This window comes from Dendropsophus ebraccatus, chromosome 11, assembly GCF_027789765.1.
Source record: "Dendropsophus ebraccatus isolate aDenEbr1 chromosome 11, aDenEbr1.pat, whole genome shotgun sequence".
Classification (NCBI taxonomy): Eukaryota; Metazoa; Chordata; class Amphibia; order Anura; family Hylidae; genus Dendropsophus; species Dendropsophus ebraccatus.
Window position 1 is genome coordinate 39,944,888 of NC_091464.1, and position 20,343 is coordinate 39,965,230.

Here is a 20,343-nt window from a genome sequence, read left to right on the forward strand (position 1 = left end):
AGCTAAAGCTTCAAGACCCTACAAACACTAGATTCTTTAGACTTAAATTTTGCAGCTTGGCTGTTCTTGGTCTATAGAGGAAGTAAAAATTACAAACAAAACCCACAATAACCACATTAGGAACTGGCTTTGGCAAAGGCAGACTAGCAGCTCTGTATATTTATAGCCAGCAATAAGCATTCCACAATAAAAAAAAATTTGTGTAAAAAGTGATTTTTGTTCTCAGTTTATTTAATGGTAATAAATGAGGGCAGTATCAAAAATGAATCTCAATCCTTTTTGTAATATTCTGTATATACAGTTTGTCACTGGTAGTTTTAAGGAGCATTCCAGCCCTAATGTAAAAGTTAGTATGCTTCTGGTCCGGGGGCTGGTCTAGTAAACATGCTCAAAGTTTTAGTCCCTCGCTGCACCTCTGTATCCTATTCATTCCTGTCTGGTTGTCCAATCTCCTCTTCTCTACCTGGTTCCAGGACGAGCACTTAAGGGCTGGACCTGCTGTCTCATCCAATCAGTGGCCTCTGCGATGTTCAGTCTTGGTCAGTGATTGGTAGGGCTCCCAAGTGCTGATACCAGAAGTAGATGGAGGGGACCACTAGCTGTGATGGAAAAGCAGAAGACTAGGACTTAGTAAGTATTTTTTGTGTGTTCAGATCCCATCTGATCCGTAGGGCGATTTCCATGTGAGCATGATGACCTCATAGACTTAAGCCCCTATTCCACCAACAGATCTGACGACAGATTATCTGCCAAAGATTTGAAGCCAAACCCAGGAGTGGATTTGAAAAGAGGAGAAATCCAGTCTTTCCTTCATGACCTGTTCTCTGTTTATAGTCTGTTCCTGGGTTTGGCTTCAAATCTTTGGCAGATAATCTGTCGTCAGATCTGTTGGTGGAATAGGGCCTTTAGGCTACCTCCACATATTCTGTATATATGGTGTATTCTGGAATTCCAATAGTTCAATTCTGTAGCATGTAGTCAGTGCTGGACAGTATATACAGATTGTGTGAAGGTAGCCTTACATTTTATGGGCTGGGAAACAATACAATCTCTCCTGATATCTCACCAATGGGATCCTTTGTACGAATAATCAGGCAGTTTGTTGTGGTTGAGGTTGTGCAGATTTAGGCCATGTTCACATGGCATAAGACACCGGCCATTCTTTGACCCGGGCGGGTCACAGACCGACCGATGTCAGAGAAGATCATCCTGGCCAGTACTGCAGTACCAGCGGGATGATCTTTATTTCTGATGAATTGGGATGCGGGTGCATCCATGTGCGCCTGCATCCCAATTCACCGCTGCACACAGTGGATCGTGTGGCCGGAGCCACACGCTCAATTATGTGAACTGACAGGTTCTCTACCGTCGCTATTCAATGAACAGCGGCCGCAGAAAACTGACATGTCAGTTTTTTGCGGTGCTGCTAGTGATCTTGGCCGGAGTGTATACTATGTGTATACACTCCAGCCAGGATTCCCTCCAGCTGCAGCACAATGTAAGTAAAGTATTTATCACAGCCGTGTTGTAAATCGGCAACAACGGCCGTGATTAATATTTTACTTACGTTGTGTGAACATGGCCTTAAACTGTGTGTGTGCACAGTGTATATGAGACATCATAGCAGCTAGTCTCCACCCATTAGCTCAGGGACAACAGTAAATTAGAGATGGCATTTCCAGATTAGAGATCTAATAAAAAATGCCATATACATGTTATATAACAGCCAGAAATAGTGCTACTCCTCACATGCATGTACGTGACAGCTTATCCTGAAAAGTTCCCTGAAATGACAGGTGTACCATTAAATATTATTTTTAGCCCTTACTTGCATACTATGACTTGTGGGAAGACAACACTTCAATTTTCCTTTGACTCAAAATCTTCTAGAGTATAAATAGTTTTGTATAAAAGGAATGGTGGAAGTGTCCATTACTGTAGGGATCTATTCCCAGCCTGTAATTGCCTGTAAAGGTGTTTTTACCTAAGGCTGACTTGACTAGAATGAATACTTACCCACATTGAGGTATGAGAAAAGTAGAAATTTTTTAGTTTGATGTCCGAATAGTGAGAAGTGTTCACAGAATGAGATTCTATTGCGATGGGAGTCAATAATGGTTACAATTTACGCAGATAGTTTTAACTGTTTACTCATTTTAACTCATGTTTTACCTGAGAGCAAAGCTTTATGGACAACCACATGTTAATATAATCCAAAGACGGCTGTGTGTTCTCTTTGAGGCAGCAGAGGTCACATGAAAACTCCAGGATGAACATTCTCTGCTTTTGGCAATATGGGTGCATTCATCATCTGGTAATACTTTTTAGTATAACGTGAACACATTTAACCTATAAAAAAAAAAACCTGACATTTCCCTTGTGCTCGACTTGTGACTCTTGTGGGGAATCCTTTCTCTGCTCTGTCATTGTCAAAGTGGTTTTTGTCAGTTTAAAATCTTCTCTTGCTTTTAACATTGTGTTATGAAATAAAAGTACATCATGAGTTGTTATTATCATCCAATAAAACTGTATTCTTAGGTCCATGCTGGAAATACTGGTCTCTTCCACAGGAAATACAGCGAGTTCTTATTATATCAACCGTTTAAAGGGGTTTATCCAATTAATAATCTATTGTTTATTTAAATAAGTTTAAAATGTGTTTGAAGTCGCATAAAACTGCATTGACACTTCCCAAAATATTGTCCCTGGTCACGGATCCGCGACCACGGACAATTTAAGGACCCATTCAAACCAATTCATTCACACGGATCCCCCAATAGAAGTGCAGCCCCCTGCTGCATGTCAGCAGAGATGACAGAAGCAAATAATCTGACAACTACTCGCCTTTTCTCCCCCCGTGCGGTCCGGCTACACATGTTCACCAGAAGTGGTGTGGTCCTTCATTGCCTTCTTCTCCCGGCGCCAGCATGAACCAGTGTAGCCCACACAACTTCCAGTGAAGTCATCTCTGCTGCCAGGCAGTGTGGGGGCTCCCCCTCCAGGGATGACCTATTTTTTTGCAGCGCAGATCGCGAAGGAGGTCGTGCCACAGATTGTGTGAATGAGGCCTATCAGTCTTCCATGTCCTAAGGTACCATGTTGTGAAGAAATTGAGCCTACTATCTGTCTAAACTGGTATTTACAAGATCATATGTTTAAATAAAATATATAAGTGTAAATATATAGGCACCGCAGACGCCAAAGCACCCAGTAATTTTCCAAATTTATAAATGAAGCTGGTTTGTTCACATTATGTTATATCCTTCCATTAAATGTATTTTATTGCAGCATTTCTTAATGGATTCCTTTGACAGAATACTGTATTCTACAGTATGGACAAACAGTTACGTATAGTCTGCTATGTAAACACAGACTTGGTGGGTGAATTATGACGTCAGTGCAAACCTACTGTAGTAGTCTGGGGGAGTAGGTCAGTTAAATAGAATTTGGGAACCTATAAAGTCAATAAACTCAAAAATATGTCACTACAAGCTAATAGACACCTCCATAGTCAGCTTAGTGCCAAAATCAAATCAAATCCTAATTATTTTTTTTTCAACTTTCTTTCCATTATAAATGCAATGACTTCAAATATTGCTGTTGAAGTGAATAAGACCCGCATCAGTGCACCACAGTATATGATGGGATGCCAACATATTACTAGGATGGACTTTTTTTAATGCAGCGTGAACTGAACTTACCAATGGCCAATTTATATACTATTTACACTTCATTATTTTCTTATAATAAATGGTCCTGTCTATAAAAGCAGCTTTAGCCACACAGAGATGGCCGGCTCTGAGCATTCCCTTTCACGCCTATTTAAACAAATACAAAAAGAAGAAATAATATATCAAAACTTTTACAAATGGGGCCTTTTAAAATATGGTAGAAGACGCATTCCTTTTTATACACCAGTGGCTTAGAAGAGTACTAGCATATGAATAACTAGTAAATACAAAGAGCTGTTCTATTATGTATAGTCAATAAATGGTCCATTCTTCTCTTATTTATTTTCCTCCTAGATTGCTTCAATATTCCCCACCAAGATAATTAGTGACATTTCTTGGCTGCAGCCAGGTAATGACTCCAGCCGTCCAGGGGAGCTTGTAACCACGATTATAGATCACACCTAAAATTCACTTTAACAAAATTTATTACATAATGACAGCCAGGAAACAATGCAATCTCTTGAGAGTTTTCTTCTTTAATAGCTATACTATAGCGAGCAACAGTATTTAATCAATTGCGTCATAAAATAAGTCATTTTAATTGCTCTGGCAATTTTGTATGTGACTGCGGCTGAGAAAGCTTTGTGGATTTACTGCCATGTTGTGGCAGACAGGAGTTCCCTTCCTACCATCTCATCCATTCACGATAATGGAATGATAGCAATGTACAGAGTCATATCTAGCGGCTTCTCCTGGCCTGACTCACTAGTTCTGTGTACAAGGGATTCTCTTGGTAATAATAGATACGTTTATTTTATTTTATTAAATTACCTTGTGTTTCCTTTGCTACAGAGTATGGCTATGTTCACACAACGTTTTTTCTTCTCCACTTAAAATGACGTCCACCATTTTGAGTTTAACCCCTTAAGGACAGAGCCAATTTTAATCTTGGCGCTTTAGTTTTTTCCTCCTCGTATTTAAAAGGCCATAGCGCTTCTATTTTTTTCACTTACAGACCCACATAAGCCCTTATGTTTTGCACCACTAATTGTACTTTGCAATGACAAACTTAGTTTTCCCATAAACTATACTGCAAAACTGGGAAAAAATATTTAATAAACTAATATTATTAATAAAACACATTTTTTATTTGAGGGGGTTTGTATTTATGCCATGTCATAAAACAGACTTTTTATCTATATTCCTCAAGTCAGTACGATTACAACAATAGGAAACTTATTTTATTTGATGGCTTTTAAAAAATCAAAACCTTTAAAAAAAACTGAATGTCCCTTAAAATTGCTTTACTACAGTCCTTATAAAGCTTTTATTTTTTGGTCTATGGGGCTGTTAAAGGTGTCATTTTTTTGCGCTATGATCTGTATTTTCTATAAGTACCTCCATTGTGTATATGCGACTTTTTGATCACTTTTCATTACAACTTTTCTGTATTTGATGTGACCAAAAATGCGCAATTTCGTACTTTGGAATTTTTTGCACTGATGTTGTTTACCATGCAAGATCAGGAATGTGATAATTTAATAGTTTGCGTGAATACGCACACATCGATACCAAATATGTTTTATTTATTTATTTATTTTTACTTCTAAAATGGGAAAAGGGGGGTGATTCAAACTTATTAGGGGAGGGGATTTTTTTTTATTAATAAAATACCTTTTTTTATAGATTACCGAGCTGGGATCAGCGTCATTCCAACACCGAGGCCTGGCTAGGAAAGAAGAAGAAGGGATCCCCTCTCCACAATTGCCTCTTGGGGGATTGGATCCATCTACTAGACACCAGGGATGGGGCTATGCAGGGCATTTTAATGCAGCTGTCATGTTTGACAGCTGCATTTAACTGTCCTAATTAGCGGGTGCGGCGGTTACATAAAAAGCCTGAATTTAAAAAATATTTTCAAAGATGTCTATTTAATATAATCTAGTATTAGAAAAAAAAGCACAGCTACTATTTTTGCTTTTTACACCATACTTATTAACACATCCTTCCCTCTTTTGAGCCTGTGCATTAGTTCATGTCTGTATACAGGTCTGACCCTGTGTGACAATGTGAAAAATTCTTGCTTTTGTGTTCTTTACTTCAGAACATTATGTCAGCTACTTATACATTAGAATAAAAATTATTTTAATCTCCATGTATTCTGTTACTAAACCAACAACTAAGATTCTCATGCAACTTCCACTAACTGTTATGGGAGTTACGTAAGATGTGGAAAAGTTCCAACCCCCTGTGGGGGAGCTTTGTCCTTAACATAGGTGGAGGTCTGATTGGAGCTGTGTATATATCCAAGTGGGAAGTGGTATTAGTAAGTGGATTGTTTGCTTGTTAAAGTTCATTAATGTGTAGCTGTCAATTCAAATAACTTTTCATAAACCAATAGTACAAATGACTATTAGAAGCTCTGCGTTTGATCTGTGGTGTTCAGCCATCAGTTATCTCTCCCGTCCAGCCCCCCTCCTCCTCATACACAGGAACGTTCAACACTGCAGAGTGTTCCTGTGTTCTCTATGGGGAGGGTTAAGCAACAGCCAGTGAGTTCTCTCCACGACCTATCTCTTCTGGAACAAATGGGTTGAGCGGTGATTTTTCCATCATGCCCAACTCCTGTCTCCACCTACATCATGTTTTGGTGGTTGGTCAGGAGAGCCCTATACACCTTATACCGAAAGCCAAAGCCGCCACAAGTAGCAGGCAAAACCGACAACCATGTAAGGTGTATAAGGACCTTAAGTGAATGGATAAAAACAGCCTCTGTAGGCTTGTCTCCTCCTAGTGCTGGATTCTCAGCTTAAGCCGCTCAAGTACTGCTCTATAATGTCCTCCATGCTGCTGCAACTTCTAAGGGTTTAATACAGTGAGGTAGAAAAGCAGGGTCCTCAGTGTCGTGCGTTTGCAGTGTATGGGAGCTCGTCTTCATCCACTCTGTAGCTGAGCCACAAATAGTGCTAGTGTATACACAAAGGACAGCTTATCCTGAAATGACAGCTACACTTGAGGTGTGGAATGTGAATCTTGCCATCATTCAGAACCAAAGTCTGAATACCAATAACTGCCCAATATAAACATAATTTTAAATAACAAATACAGCTCTGCAACCATTTGTAATCAGAAATTGCAATGACTACACTGCTAATGTGGGAGAAGAAATGCTCCAAATAAGGGACTTTTTATTTCCATGTAAAATTCCGTAGTCAGCTTTTTCCCCACCCTAACCGCAATAAACATGAGGTAGCAGAGATTGCACGTATGGCCAGAAAGTTCACTTAGTAGCGTATGTAAAACATGCTTAGTAAGTGGTATATGTGTTTATTTGCTTGTAATTGAAACAGTATGTGCATGACCACATAACTGAACACATAAAAAATCTATTACATTTCTAAAGATACATTGTACATGTGTATGTACATCTGGGCTGGATTCTCAGATCATCAGTGTTGTTATATACAGCTGTATGTCTGTGTGCACACCAGGCTGCATTTGAGGTGGAAAATAACAAAATAAGGTTTCCTGCTGTATTTAATATGACCAAAATATACCAAATTGCCTACAACAGAAGTAAACAAATCCAGGCTGCTTACCAGCATAATTTCTAGAGATGAGAAAAATTGTCAAGAGTTCAGGTCAGCTACCTTGACAACTTTGGCAAACTGTTTCTTTTGGACTTAGCTATTTTGGGACAAACCTTATCTTCACCAGTAGCCCTAAGATAACACTGCCTAAGGGTATGTTCACACTTCAGAATCTGTGTGGCGACTTTAAGTCTATTCCACCACGTGGCTTCCGCTTGAGGTTCCACCCGTCTCTTGAACTCAATGATATTTGCTGGCGAATTCCCCTGTCCGCCAAAAGAATTGAAGTCTCCGCACGGATTCGGTAGTGTGGACATACCTTAAGAGCCTTGAAAATCTATATAAAACTGTTAGGTCCCCTAGAAGTATATCTAAGTACTTTTCATCTGTTTTTAAGGCAAATTTAGTGTAAAAGTTATTATTACACCCATATTAGTGTTTGCTTTACATGCATTGGAGCAATTTAAAAAATTATTTAATATGTTCCTATGTCCCATTGTAAGTAACTAAGAGCCAAGCTATTTTTGCACATGACTAAAAATAAGTGTTTAGGGCAGGGCTAAGGTCAGATGTGGATTGGACTAGTGAGTCAAGGAAAAATTCTCTTGGGTTAGGGTTTGGGTTTAAAATTAGATCTGTTTCATGAAGAATAACTGATGTGGATTTGTGCTGGGAGGTGTGTTTTCAGTGATTTTTTAAATGGGGTAGTACTTTTTAAATGTATTGTTAAAGGAGGATCCTGGGCTGGGGTCTTTTTTGCCAAAGTGCCAAGGAGTGGGAAGGATGAAAGAAATAATGTGCACTTACCTCCCTGGCTCAGCACTGATGCCCGTATATCGCAGCCCCAGTCCCCTTCCACTTCCTGGTTAGAGTGAGGACCTGGGAAAAGATGTTCAGGCCAGCTTAGCCAATCAGAGGACTGGCGATTTGGCAGCTGCGGTATACTGGCATCAGTGCTGGAGCCGGGGAGTTAAGTACATGTTATTTCTTTCATCCCCCACCCCCACCCCTCCCTGGCACTTTGGCATAAAAGCACCCTGCCCAGCATTCTCCCCTAACACTGGTGCTTACCAAAGCAGGAAACACATTATCTGTCTTACTTGCATTTTTCTGTATACAAATGTGTATTTACTGTGTCTGCTTTGAACACTTGCAAAATGTGTTTCAGGACAAAGTGGGCAGCGGGTGAGGAGTGAAGGTGTATGGCTTGTGTGGGCGCGTGCCCCGCCTCCCTTGCTACAACAGACTCAGGCCCGTTGGGTTCTCGAAACCTCATGAGGTGGCTCCGTTCGCAACCGGTCGTTCTGGGTACCACTCACTGGACGCTCTTCACCTCCTCACCACCTAGGGGGTAGATGTGGTGGAAGGTTTAGAAGTCTTGAGTGCTTCCCGGTCCATAGGCGGAGCGGGATTGAGCACCTTAGACACTTGTTTTACCTTATTTTGCAGTGCTGTCTTGGTATCCATAGTCTCAGGGACTGATGTTGCAGAAGAGACCCTTTAATATAGAAACTCTAAAACATTTGCAACATTAAGTGGTTATGGAAAGATTTAGCTATGTGCTTTTTAGGAAATTTACAACTTTATTGCTGTCAGTGCGGGACAGTATGTGTATATCATCTGTGTTTACAGGGAGGATTTCCTAAATTTTATTTTTTTACAATGGCTTAAATGGATTTATGCATATACATCCCCTAACCTTTAGAATGGTTAAAATAATATTTTCAAAATATTTACATAGTGTTTTGGGTAAATGTTTACATTTAGGAATATTGAGAATTATATTGGCATTTTCGTTCCAACGCACACACATAAATATAACTGAAATGATTCAGCAATTTATCAAAGTGATTTTAATTAACAAATATAATTGAGTTTTGCCAGATGGATTAATAGTTATGCAGTTTCCAGGAACACAATTTTCTGATGTTCTTTAACTGTGTACATACATGAACAGTGAACAAACACAAATAATCAGCATTTAAATCCTTCATCCTGGAGAAGTGAACGCAGTTCAAGGACTGCCTGGAAAACATGGATATAGCCTATGGCAAACCTGAACTTTCGGCAGGTTCGCTCATCCCTAATGATTAATATATGGGTGTACGTTGTTTGTGTATTCGTCTTTGCGTTAGTTTGTGTGTTTATATTTCTGTAAATTGATTGAAAATTTCAAAAGGGTTCACTTAATTAATTCCTTACAGTTTTTTTCTGTAAACCAGTCTCATATGTGGCCCACAAATGACATTGACAGTCAGTGCAAAGCTCCGCATATTTGAAGAGAACCAGTGTTTGGCGTAGGAGCAGGGAGAAGGGGAGTTACTTTTTCTTTTAAATTTTTGTTGACACAAAGAAAACTGTTAATGGGGCAGAGGACTACTGTGTGGGGCACAAAGGGGGGGGAGTTTTGCTTGGGTATGGCACAAAGAGGGGCATAATATAGTGTGGGGGCACAAAAAAGGACATTACTGTATTGTATGTAGCACTCCAGGGAGACATAAGTGGAGACACAAAGGTGGGGTATATATTACTTAGTGGGGGCATAATACTGTTGGAAATGTGACTTCTGGTTTGGGGGCACAACGGAGACCATATTACTTTTTGGAACCACAAAGGGGGCCATATTACTGTTTGGGAGCACATAAAGATCACATTACTGGGGGGGGACGGCAAATGTATCTCTATATAACCTAGATGTGCTTCCGGGAGGTCTCAGGTCCACAAATATGCTCTTGAGCCCATAGGGGGGACTCTTCTTTCACCCCTGCAGGAAGCTGTAAGTTTAGAGGCAGTGTGCAAAAGAAGGGTAAGGGATCAGTAGGAACTATAGCCCATTACATGGCAGTTCCTCAGCAAACCCTAGCAAAGTAAAAACTACAGGGTAGCCTAAAGCTGGGTAACATAATGAAGAAAAAATACTAATACCGAGATGGGGGCATCACTTCATGAACATTCATAAACCTCCATGTACTTTATGTATCTTTCATTAGCTCAGATGATCATAGGGACATGAAAGGGAAAGAAATGCTGGCAATGCTTAACATAAAATCCTTCTCAGTTTAATTCTAATCTTGAATTTAAGATGGTTAAAAATAAAGCCATCTTTAGGCTATGTTCACACATAGTATTTTCGTAAGTTTTTTTTCAACTTGAAACCACGAGTTGATTAAAACTACAGAAAATCATTAAAATGCTTCCAATTTTTCCTTGATATAGATGTCAAACTTGACCGATCCCTAGACCATGTCCTCTTGGCTAAGCCCTGCCTCAATTCCCTGCCAGCAAGGATGGATCTGGAGGAAAATGACATTTATGGCAATATCTTCGGATGTTGCATGCAGTACAATTGCTGTTTTCCTCACACCGGTCTGAAGTATTATGTTTGTGATGTTAAATATGAACAGCAATTGTTAAAAGAAGTCATGATATCTTATATAGAAAAGCACAGTATTAAATGACTGTTCTCTGCTGTCCCCTAGGTAATGGTATGTTTGTTTTCCTATAAGCTTTTTATAGAAAAATACCTGGGTAAACATCATGCCTCATCCGGGAGCGGTAGCATCCTACAGAAAATGTTAACCGCTTTGATGCAACATTTTTCTACGTTTAACACTGCAGCTATTTAAAGCTGTACAATAAAAACAATCTATCCAGAAATAAAACACTATTGAAATAGGGCAAATTACTGTCAACGGAAACTACGCCAAGTTTGTGGTGTTGGTGTTTGGTGGTTTTCAGAAAGCTTGCACTGTAGCATTTACTGCTATTGAGCAAGATTAACTATGATTTTGGACTGAGCTAAGATATTTAAAGGGATTTTCTGAGATAATATATCGATGGCATAAACTTGGATATTCCATTGGTATGTGATTACTGGGGATTTGTTGAGTAACTTTTATAATTTTATTAGATATAGGTTCGCTCCTTTTCAAGTGATGCTTTCCAGGCTGGTTTCACACAAGTCTTATGGATTGTACTACAATATTGCACACCTTTTTTTTTTTTTAACCATGAATTAGCACAATTTTTGCCTGCACAGCTGCTTTAAAAACCAATCCATGTGTGGCAGCCGATTCGTTCGGCAAAAAGTGAGATTAGTACGTATATGGTTTGCTTTGTGGTCGGGGCTCCGTAGACTTGACCCCTGCCTACAGTCACAGACCGCGCATTAAGGTCTCGCCCACAGCTGTGTGGATGAGTTGGATGGTTATTCCACCATTACAAGTTGTCCCCTATCCTTATGATCTTAAGAATAATAAGGAGCCAAGCTAATATATGTTGCTGCTCAATTCATTCTCTATGGGAACCGCAGAGACAGCCAGCTCCTGTACTCAGCTATCTTTAACATCTCCAATAGAGAGTGAATAAAGGGGAGAGGCACATGCTTGGGTCCCTGTTCTCAAGATTGTGGGAACCTAGTAGTTGCTTCCCCTGCGAAATGATAGTTATCTCCTATGCCGAGGATGGGACAACCTCTTGGATACAGTTACAATGACAAATGAGCCAGGCCCATTTGCCACTGCAGATCTGAGGTACAGATTCCTCCCTGCAAAACTACAACAATTTACAGCACAATATGATTTTAGACCCCAGCCCCATGTATTGAAGACAACAAATTATGCTGTGGAATCATCAGATTTGAAGTGAAATTATTTGCATTCGTTATCACAATAGTATCCTTAGTTTGATAGGTCTGCTATAGTAATATAGTATCTATGTAGTAAGATGGGATTGTCAGCCTTCTTCATACAGCTATTAAATGTCATTTTACCACCATATCACCAGGATCAGCTAAGTATAGGGCTATGTTCACACACTGATTTATAGGACCCATTTTAGATATAAAAACATTTGCTTTCCGCATTTGCTGTAGCCCGAGAAACACCTGGGAAGAAAAAGTGTTCCATATGCCAGAAAAAAAAAACAAATCTAAATGTCTGAGAGTTATTTTGCCTGTACAAACATTTTTTTAGTTTCAAAAATCTTCTAATACAGTGGTGCCTTGGATTAAGAGCATAATTCGTTCTGGACCGCGCTTGTAATCCAAATCCACTCTTAAACCAAAGCAAATTTTCCCATAAGAAATCACTGATATGCAGACAATTGGTTCCACACCGAAAAACAATGATATATTATTCTGAATAACATGTAAAACAGATGAAATAAACATTCAGAAACAGCAGAATATGTGATATTATAAGTTACTGTACAGTAATGGAGAGGATGGGAAACACAAGGGCTGACAGAGACTGCAGGGAATATGAAGGAAGGAGCAGGACAGATGTGGGCACAGTATAGCAGCACTCTCTGTCCGGGGAGAGAAGGGTTACAGCTATGGAGAGATTACCTCCACAGTCCTGTCCCCTGATGTAAGCCTCAGCCTGAAGTGGATCTGCTATGGTTTGGAAGGTGAGGGAGACTTCCAGTGTCAGAGTACAGAGCTGTAGACCTCGCTATGTAGACCATGCCCCTCCCCCACTCGCCCTCACACCCAGTACAGGGAGCTCTTAAATCAAAGCAATGCTCTTAAACCACGTCACAATTTTGAAAAACTGTGAGCTCTTAAACCAAAACGCTCTTAAACCAAGTTACTCTTAAACCAAGGTACCACTGTACTTAATATGCAAATAGCCTATGTTTAATATTGAGATAGTAGTGGAGTCACCAGCATTCTGGGTGAAAGCATGACAAGATTCTGCACTGCATTCCCTGAGCATACATAATATAATGAATCCTTTTGGGAATCATATTGGCGGCTGTGGAGATGTATATAGCAAATTACTTGCTTGGAACAATGTTGGGTCCATCATTACCAAAATGCGGTATTCTATTGTGGGATGCATACTACTTACATGAATGTACTGAAATTCATTGTTTACTTGTTTCCTAGACAGTGGTTCTCCTGTCCTGTTTATTCTCCCTGAAGATTTATTTTTCTTAGAAATATTAACCTTGTATATGGTAGTATAGGAAATTCTTCCCATAGCTCAGTACCATGCTTTATTTCCAGCATGTAATTATCCCGGGCAGAAGTCAGTGCTGTAAATAGGTCTAATCCACAATAATGACGTGTATGGAACCTTGCACAAAAAAAATAAGTACTATTATAAGAAAGCACCATAATATTAAGTGTGCCATTACATCCTGTAAACAAGCAATAAATATATGGTTACTTTATTTGTATAAAGCACATGCCTTACATATGTGGCCGTCTTTTTATATGGTGTGTGGGACAAGCAGTGTAAATAACCAATGCAATCAGTCTGGAATTCTGTATACAAATCTCAGGAATTCACTTGAATGTATCAGCAAATTTAAAGCTTTTAGGGGATATACAGTATAAACTTTCTGTCTCTTTCCATATAGCAACAGTGATTGTTGTCTATTTGTTATATTAAATTGTATCATAAAACTAAAGGAAATAGAAAGAGGCATCTATCGTGTCAAGGGGCAGAAGGTTTTGCCATCAACATGGATTTTTTTTTTTTTTCCTTTAAGAGCAGTAAGGAATTGTCTGCCTCAGCATGTTGTGACGGTTGACTTGTTTAATGATTTTAGGGTCTGGATGTCTTTCTTTATGTAATATAATACATTACATGTAGTAGAGATGGGTTGTTCATCCAGTGATTCCTGGTTTGGATTGTTTTGTTCAATGTCATTTTAAATAGGGCTTTATGATGTATAATCAGCACCAAAAATGTGCTGATTGCCTTTTATGTTTTCTATGGACACTCTGACATTTTTTTTTTTTTTTGCATTTATTTAAACTATAATGAAATAATACACTTTTAAAGGGGTACTCTAATATCAGACAATTGTAAGATATAAAAGTTCCTAATATAGTGTTATCACTAATAGTCCTGGCTTTAGCGCCTTTTCTGGGCTTCGCCACTGATAGGAAATAAAAGTAATAATAATAATTTTTTACCTAGTGGATAACCAGGAATTGTTTGGAGATGTCCTAAACTACTTCATGGGTTAACTACACTTCTGATCTGTGTAATACTTAGCCCAGACACTTCCTGTGATAAATGGCAAGTTCCTATTTTACTTTGGAAGTCCTCACAAGGTCATCATTTATAATACTTGTCAATAAGCTTATAATTCACCTTTACTTTCCACTTCTGCTTCCTCCCACAGGGAAACTGTGTAAACCTGACTGAGGCTCTGACACTCTACGAAGAACAGCTGAACATGCTTTATTGCCCTGTGGAATTCTCTAAGGAGATAGTGTGTGTTCCCTCCTACATGGAGCTGTATCCTTTGTAAACTTACAATTGTGCCTTAACATTTTTCTAGGAAAAAGCCATATAAAATACGCAGCAGATTAGATCTAAATAACTGAACACAGCATCAAATCTGCACCATCAAATCTGCTGCGTATCTGCTGCGTATACGGTGTGTGGGTTTGTACCCTAAAACCAAAGCAAATTTACCCATAAGAAATCACTGATATGCAGACAGTTGGTTCCACACCCCAAAAATAAGGATTTTATATTCTGAATAACATGAAGAACAGATGAAACAAACAATCAGAAACAGCTAAATACAGCTGTATTATAAGCTACTGTACAGTATAGCAATCAGCATGTGGTGTATAATGTATAGTAACTGCATAAACCTGAAGAAACAACAGCAGTTTGCAGATACAGGATAGAACTGCAGATCCCTATAATGCAGTAGTGTAGTACAACAGGCTAGAATAGAGAAGCAGGACTGCTGTCAGAGGTCTGTGTGGTCACATGACAGCAATGGAGAAGGGGTGTGTGTTCAGCATGGACCAATCAGGAGGTGAGAAACACAGAGCTGTGCAGGAGGACAGTGACAGAAACTTTTCTATACAGCAGTGTGAATGGGTGAGTGTAAGTGCAGGCACATTATAGTAGGAATGTTACTATGCCATCTACTCAGAGTAGTAAAAGGCGAAAGCAAGATCATGGACTGTCTCTCCATCCTAAAATTCCTGAATGTTAGGACGTGTTTCTGAGCCATCACTTCTCCGGTACAACTCTTAGGGAAAAAGCTTACAGCACATGTAGTTTTATATTTAAATTTATAACTTACCCTTAGTTACTGTTGAACTATGTGATCTTATTGAATTGAATCTTGTTGAATTCAGAGATGGGGAGTGCTCACATACTGTACTGTAATATATAAGTTACTATGTATACATGTTATAAACAGATTTTACCGTTACCATGTATTTGGTATTTCCCTAATTGTACTGACCCAGAGAATAAAGCTGATCTGTCATAGTTACTGCATAGTAAAACAATGGTGGAATTGTCCTGTATTTTTCTAGTCAAGCCCACATATAAAGTTTTTCAATACTTTATGTGGAGGGACAGATCATGCTGTCAACAAATATAACTAGTCCCATAGTAAAAACTAAGCCTCACACAGCTATGTGGATGGAAAAAAAAGTTATGGCTCTTAAAAATGAGAACATTTATAATTGGCTGTTAGGAAAGGGTTAACACTCCATCAGTTCTCTTTGGCACAATAGTATGCTGTTTTATGAGGGAATGAGCTAGTAGGTTGTTGCATGCACTTTCTACTTGTAGACTTTGCATCTACCTATACTTCAGATGATGATTATGACTCTCATGCACTCATACAAGGATAGTGACATCTGTTTCTGAGTTCCTTTTCGGTGTAACACCTCTATTACCTCATATGCCCTAGTGTCCTCAGAGTATGCGGAAAAGGGTTGCCTAAAGTCAGACATCCTCTTTAAGCAGAATTATTTGGAATTAAGTACATTTAATATTTTTTTTTTCTTTAAATAAAATTACTGATAATAATACCATTTCAATTTTAGCAAGAATCTTCCCCAAAACTGTGAAGTTTATCAAATTACCACTGACCTAGAAAGAGCAGAAGCTCGACATCTGGTTGCCATGTGCCTGGCCGAATGTCATCCCAGCAGATGAGAAAAATCATGTAACACACTACGTTTTCTTTTCACTCGGCTGTTATTGTTGTGCTTTTTATAGTCATTGTTTTGTAGCTTTGAGTAATGTGTTGCCCTTTGTGTGTTTTTAAAGAAATAGAGGCAATCGTCTGTCATTTTATAGGCCATAAACTCACATGGTTTTGGAATTAGGGGGAAAAAAAATTGACTCCCAAGGTGTTTCTAGAGAAAAAATATATATATTAAAAGACTGGAGATCTCTTATGTATCATAAGTGATACATTGTTTATTTGCTGCTGCTGGGCCCTAGCAGAGCATAAAAATCACATGTCAGTATTGTTCAAGCAGCTTTGGATAATAAAACATATTCACACCAGATTCGCAAGTCGAATTCACACAATGTAAGTTTTAGGTTGTCACCCGGAGTTATGTTGCAACTCCCTTAGTTGTTACAATTCACACAGTATTATTACTGTTTTCAATTGACTCTGTCCTGTGTGGTAAAATCAGACAGCTTGGTGGAGATCTCATGTTAAAGATGTAAAAATATAGCTTAAGGGGTTATCCAGTGATACAAAAACATGGCCACTTTCTTCCAGAGACAGCACCCCTCTTGTCTCCAGTTCAGGTGTGGTTTGCAATTAAAGAGGTACTCCGGGTGGGGGTTATTTTTAGGGTATGGCCGGGGAAGTAGTGGAAATAGAGGCCGCTGGTCACTTGCCTCCCTGATTCCATCGCCGGGTCCCGGATCGTGCCGCCCCATTCTTCCGTCCCGCGGCCGCTTCCTGGTCTGAACTGCTACTTCAATGTGACTTCTCAAGGCAGCCCAGCTATTTAGCGGAGGAAGCGGGACTCCGCTACAACCGCTGAATGGCTAAGCTGCCATGAGATGTCACGTCTCAAGCCACACCTCAGACCAGGAAGCGGCCGCAGGACAGAAGAACAGGGCGGCGCGATCCGGGACATGGCGATGTAATCAGGGAGTTAAAGGACAAGTGCCGTGAAAAACTTTTTCCCAGTAATTGAAGCACATTACAAAGTTATATAACTCTGTAATATGCCTCAATCACCTATCTGCCTCCCTTCCCTGTCTTTTCCCCCCTCCACCCCCCACCAGGAAGTGTCCTAACTCACACAGACCTAATGACTGCCGTCACCGTCACCAGGCAGCTCCTTCTTGTGAGGATGAGTCATCAGCAGGAGGGCTGCTCTAGGTCCTGTCACAGCAGCCCCCCCTTCCCAGTCCAAGTGATGGCTTGCAGTTGTTCAGCCAATGGGAGCTGAGCAAGCTGAATCACCTGACAAGGCAGGGGAGGGGGGAGGCTGCTGTAACAAGAGAAGAGCTTGGTGACAATGACGACAGTAATTAGGTCTGTGTTAGTCAGGACACTTCCTGGTGGGGGGTGGAGGGGGGAAAAGACAGGGAAGGGAGGCAGATAGGTGATTGAAGCATATCACAGAGTTATATAAATTTGTAATGTGCTTCAATTACTGGGAAAAAGTTTTTCATGGCACTTGTCCTTTAAGTGACCGGCGATCTCTATTTCCACCCCTGCCCCGGCCATACCCTAAAAATAACCCCCGCCCAGAGTACCCCTTTAAGCTCCATTCAACTTCAATGGAACTGAGTAGCAAAACCAGACTGGAGACAAGGCTGGTGCTGTCTCTGGAAGAAAGTGGCCATGTTTTGTAGCACTAGATAACCCCTTAAGGCTATGTTCACACTACGTGAGAGACTGGCCGTTCCATGACCCGGCCGGGTCACGGAACGGCCAGTCTCTGCAAAGATCATCCCGGATGATCTTTCCGGCCCCAGTGTTCTGATGCGGGCGCATCAGCGTGCGCGCCCGCATCAGAACTTCGCACAGCACACAATGAAGCTTGCGGTCGGAGCCGCTCGCTTCATTGTGTGAACTGACAGGTCCGTTCTTTACGGCGCCATATGGGATCCTGGCCGGAGTGTATACTATGTGTATACGCTCTGGCCGGGATCCCATAGCAGAGAAGGCAGTGTTCCACACCATAAAAAGTATGGCCGTACTTTTTAGTAGTGTGTACATAGCCTAAGGGTGTGTTCACACGTACAGGATCTGCAGCAGATTTGATGGCGCAGATGTGCTTTGAATCTAATCTGGGCCATCTGATCTGCTGCAGATTCAAATCAGCGCCATCAAATCTGCTGCAGATCCGGTACGTGTGAAGGCACCGTTAAGCTATATTTTCACATCCTATGAGATCTCTACCAGCATAATAAGGTGCACTGTTATAATCAAAATCTTTATGGATATGGATGTAAATTGCTGTCACTATGGTAGACAGTCACCTCTCACCCATCCTCTTTGTAACCTCCTCCTGGTGAGGATCAGCACTGTACAAACTGTGGCAAACAGCTGGTTGGCGTGTGACCTGTATATCTGTGTCCACAGTCGATAAAGGTTTTTCTCCCTATTTTATATTATTTAGTTTATTCAAAAAATGTAAAAGCATTGCCAGATCCCGTTTAACGGGTTGTAGTGGATACAGAAATGCTTTTTCCCCCACTTTTATTTCAGCCAGTTTTTGCATTTTGCTGCATCCAGTAAAGTAAATAAGCTACTTTTTAAATCCATTTATCATGTGTTTTCCATAGACGATAGCTTGAGTCAGTGTTTGCCTTAAGGATGCAGTTAGATCATTTAGATGCATGGGATGGCACAGAAGTATACAGACGGAGTATCAATGAGAACATGTCTGACAGGGAAGAAGCCCATTCTTTATTTCTATGGAGATGAAATGTTTTAAATGTATCAGATAACTCCTGTCTCGGTAGTTAAAGTTGGTTTAATCCTCTGCGATTTCTTATATGATGAATGATCATTGCAGCGCAGGACTCTTTATGGTGCACAGCAATAATTGCCATTTGTCTTTGGAATATAGACCATTAAGACAGTGCAAGAAGCATATAAAGTGCTATACTTTATTTAAAAGGAATCATTTATTTATTCTGTGCTGCCGGGTCACAGGCAGGGGCAGGCTCCCTTATTAGAACCTCTGAAATGCTGCAGTGTTTTAGGGAAATCATGGCTAACAATCCATCCAGGAATGGTTATCCCAGCCAGCTTCTCTGGCCCTCTGGCTTAATTGATAAACCTTAAAGGGACTGTACCATCAGGCCCAGGCTGAAGCACTGGAGGTGGGCTGACCAACCCCAATGGGAGGAAACCCCCGTTCTTCTATGATACAGCTCCATTGATTCTAATGGAGCAGTGTCATAGAGGGGCAGAGGTTTCCTCCCACTGGGGATGGGTTAGCCTGCCTCCAGTGCTTCAGTCCAGGCCTGATGGTACAGTCCCTTTAACCAATCTGTGTAATATCTAGCCCAGTAGGGCGAGAAGAGGCTGGCTGGGACCACTCCAGTTATTTGAATACCTGTTCCTGGACAGCTTTAAAACCATGTTTTTTTCCTCTGAAACAATGCAGTGTGCCATAGTTGGTTGTAATAAAGAAGTGTCTCCATAGTTCATGCTTCCTCTTGTTTGAGCAGCTTTAAATGCAATCTGTCAGCTCCTGGGCCCTACCTGAGGTTCTGACACCTTGCTGTAGCTGTCAGTTCCCTTGGGAGCATGGTACCTTTTGGCAATTTGTCTGTGCAAGGGGTTATGCACAGTCTCAGGTCTACTGTAATGAAGTGTCAAAGAGGAGTTGTTTGTGCCACACTCTGGTTGCCTCACCACTCCTTCCTCCTCCTTCTTTACAAATTATCAATGCTGCCCAGCCTCCTGCTCGCTCAGCTGTCAGGCAGTGTCTCTAAATTGCAGGTCAGTCCTCTGTAGGCAGTTTGTCTGAAAGAAACACTCACATATAGTTGACTCTCTGAGCCCAAATGTGTTGGAGCTGTGGTCTAGGGACAACTCACCTGTCTAGGGACCTGCCAGCAGTTCAATCTTTGGTTCAAATCCCTGTTGAAATTAAGTGGATGGCCACAATTTAATGGAAAATAACTGAGGTTATTTTATAACAATGGCTGTAAATAAATGGCAGCCATTTACTCAATTTCAACAGTACATAGCCTTTGTGCATGTTAAATCCACTCCTGGTTTTGGTGTCAAAATACTGAGCAAAATGATACAATAATGAGAGAAAAAATAAAGAGCTATATTTCATTTCCATCAGGGGATTTGAACCAAAG

At 40.4% G+C, this 20,343-nt stretch overlaps 1 protein-coding gene across 1 annotated transcript in view; it reads left to right on the forward strand.

Annotated features, from left to right (window-relative positions):
• The window catches only part of SMS (spermine synthase), a 105,087-nt gene that overhangs the window by 77,786 nt on the left and 6,958 nt on the right, over nt 1-20,343 (forward strand). The window contains exon 10 of the mRNA XM_069945140.1: nt 14,402-14,517. Within this exon, the coding sequence (XP_069801241.1) occupies nt 14,402-14,517 (116 nt within the window). The remainder of the gene's footprint in view (nt 1-14,401; nt 14,518-20,343) is intronic.